Below are 1370 nucleotides of genomic sequence, written 5' to 3'. Positions count from 1 at the left end.
ACTGATGTACCACCAACACATGCATGACATAATACCTGTAAATAATCTCCTAATGCTAATGCCACCTGCATATCAACCACAAAAACACAAAAAAAACATATATATACATATATATATATGAATAGTAACTGCAACAAATATATACATGTATATATATATATATATAACTATAGAGAATAAATATATATATGATATAACCATTCAAAATAAAGGAAATAAAAAGATAATGAATAAAAAAAAAAGGGTTGAATAAATAAATAAATAAATAAATAAATAAATAAATAAATAAATACCTTTTGAATTTGTTGTGCAAGTTCTCTAGTAGGTGCAAGTATAAGAACTTGACATTGATTTTTTTGATAATTAATTTTTTGTAATGCAGCAATAACAAATGTAGCTGTTTTTCCTGTACCACTTTGTGCTTGTCCAATAGTATCATGTCCATCAATAATAGGTTTAATTCCTCTCATTTGTATTGCTGATGGTTTCTCGAAACCGTATGAATATATTCCTCTTAATAATTTCTCGTCGAGTGGTAAATTATCGAATGACGTAATTACTTCGTCCTCATACTCTCCTCCATCTCCTCCAACTCCTCCTCCTGCTGCTCCTCCTGGTGCTGAGGAGGAGGAGGAGGAGGAGGAGGAACTTGATGTTGAAGAATCCTGTTGATGCTGGGTAAGAGTTGTCTTAGACTCCTGCTGCTGATCCTGCTGCTGCTGCTGCTGCTGCTGCTGCTGCTGCTGCTGTTTTGATTCGGTCTCCATCATTATGCTGATAAGATGATAAGATTAAGATATTCGTAATAATAAGAAAGAGAGGAAGTGTACTATGAATATTTATATTATGTATTTTGTTGCTCTTTGTTGCTGCTGTTGCTGCTGCTGCTGCTGTTGCTGCTGCTGATGCTGCTGATGATGATGCTGCTGTTGCTGCTGTTGATGTAAGTGTTGATCGTGTTGATGATGTTAATGTATTAAATTATACAACAAGAGCCAAATAATAGCAAACAACACAAAGAGACAAACAAAACCACCAAAAATATACCCGTGGGGATATTTAGATTGATGGTGTTGATGTATATTATTTTGCTGCTGCTGCTGCTGTTGCTGCTGCTGCTGCTGCTGCTACTCCTACTTTATTTATTATGTAAAACAGGAAATATATACATATATATACTCCTTTCTCCTTTTCTGCTGCTGATGCAGCCACGGTAGCTTAATCTGCTGCTGCTGCCTGTGTGGGCTGTGTGATGTTGCTGCAGGATGTGGGCTGTTCCTGCTGCTGTTGTGGGCTGCTGCTGCTGCTGTGGCTGCTGCTGCTGCTGTTGCTGCTGTTGCTGCTGCTGCTGCTGCTGCTGCTGCTGCTGC

The 1370-nt window shown here is 37.7% G+C and overlaps 1 protein-coding gene across 1 annotated transcript in view; it reads right to left on the bottom strand.

Moving 5' to 3' along the window:
- EMWEY_00058180 (eukaryotic translation initiation factor 4a, putative) overlaps window positions 1-767 on the bottom strand; it is a gene marked incomplete at both ends in the record, with an annotated part of 1759 nt that extends 992 nt beyond the window's left edge. Inside the window, 2 exons of the mRNA XM_013480788.1 lie at window positions 1-65; window positions 294-767. The exon at window positions 1-65 is cut by the window's left edge and continues 400 nt beyond it. Coding sequence (XP_013336242.1) covers window positions 1-65; window positions 294-767 — 539 coding nt within the window. The remainder of the gene's footprint in view (window positions 66-293) is intronic.
- Between the last annotated feature and the right edge of the window lie 603 nt (window positions 768-1370).

Source organism: Eimeria maxima, genomic scaffold (assembly GCF_000499605.1).
Source record: "Eimeria maxima Weybridge genomic scaffold, Emw_scaff2344, whole genome shotgun sequence".
Classification (NCBI taxonomy): Eukaryota; Apicomplexa; class Conoidasida; order Eucoccidiorida; family Eimeriidae; genus Eimeria; species Eimeria maxima.
The sequence above is the reverse complement of the archived record's forward strand: the minus strand, read 5'-3'. Positions and strand labels throughout refer to the sequence as shown.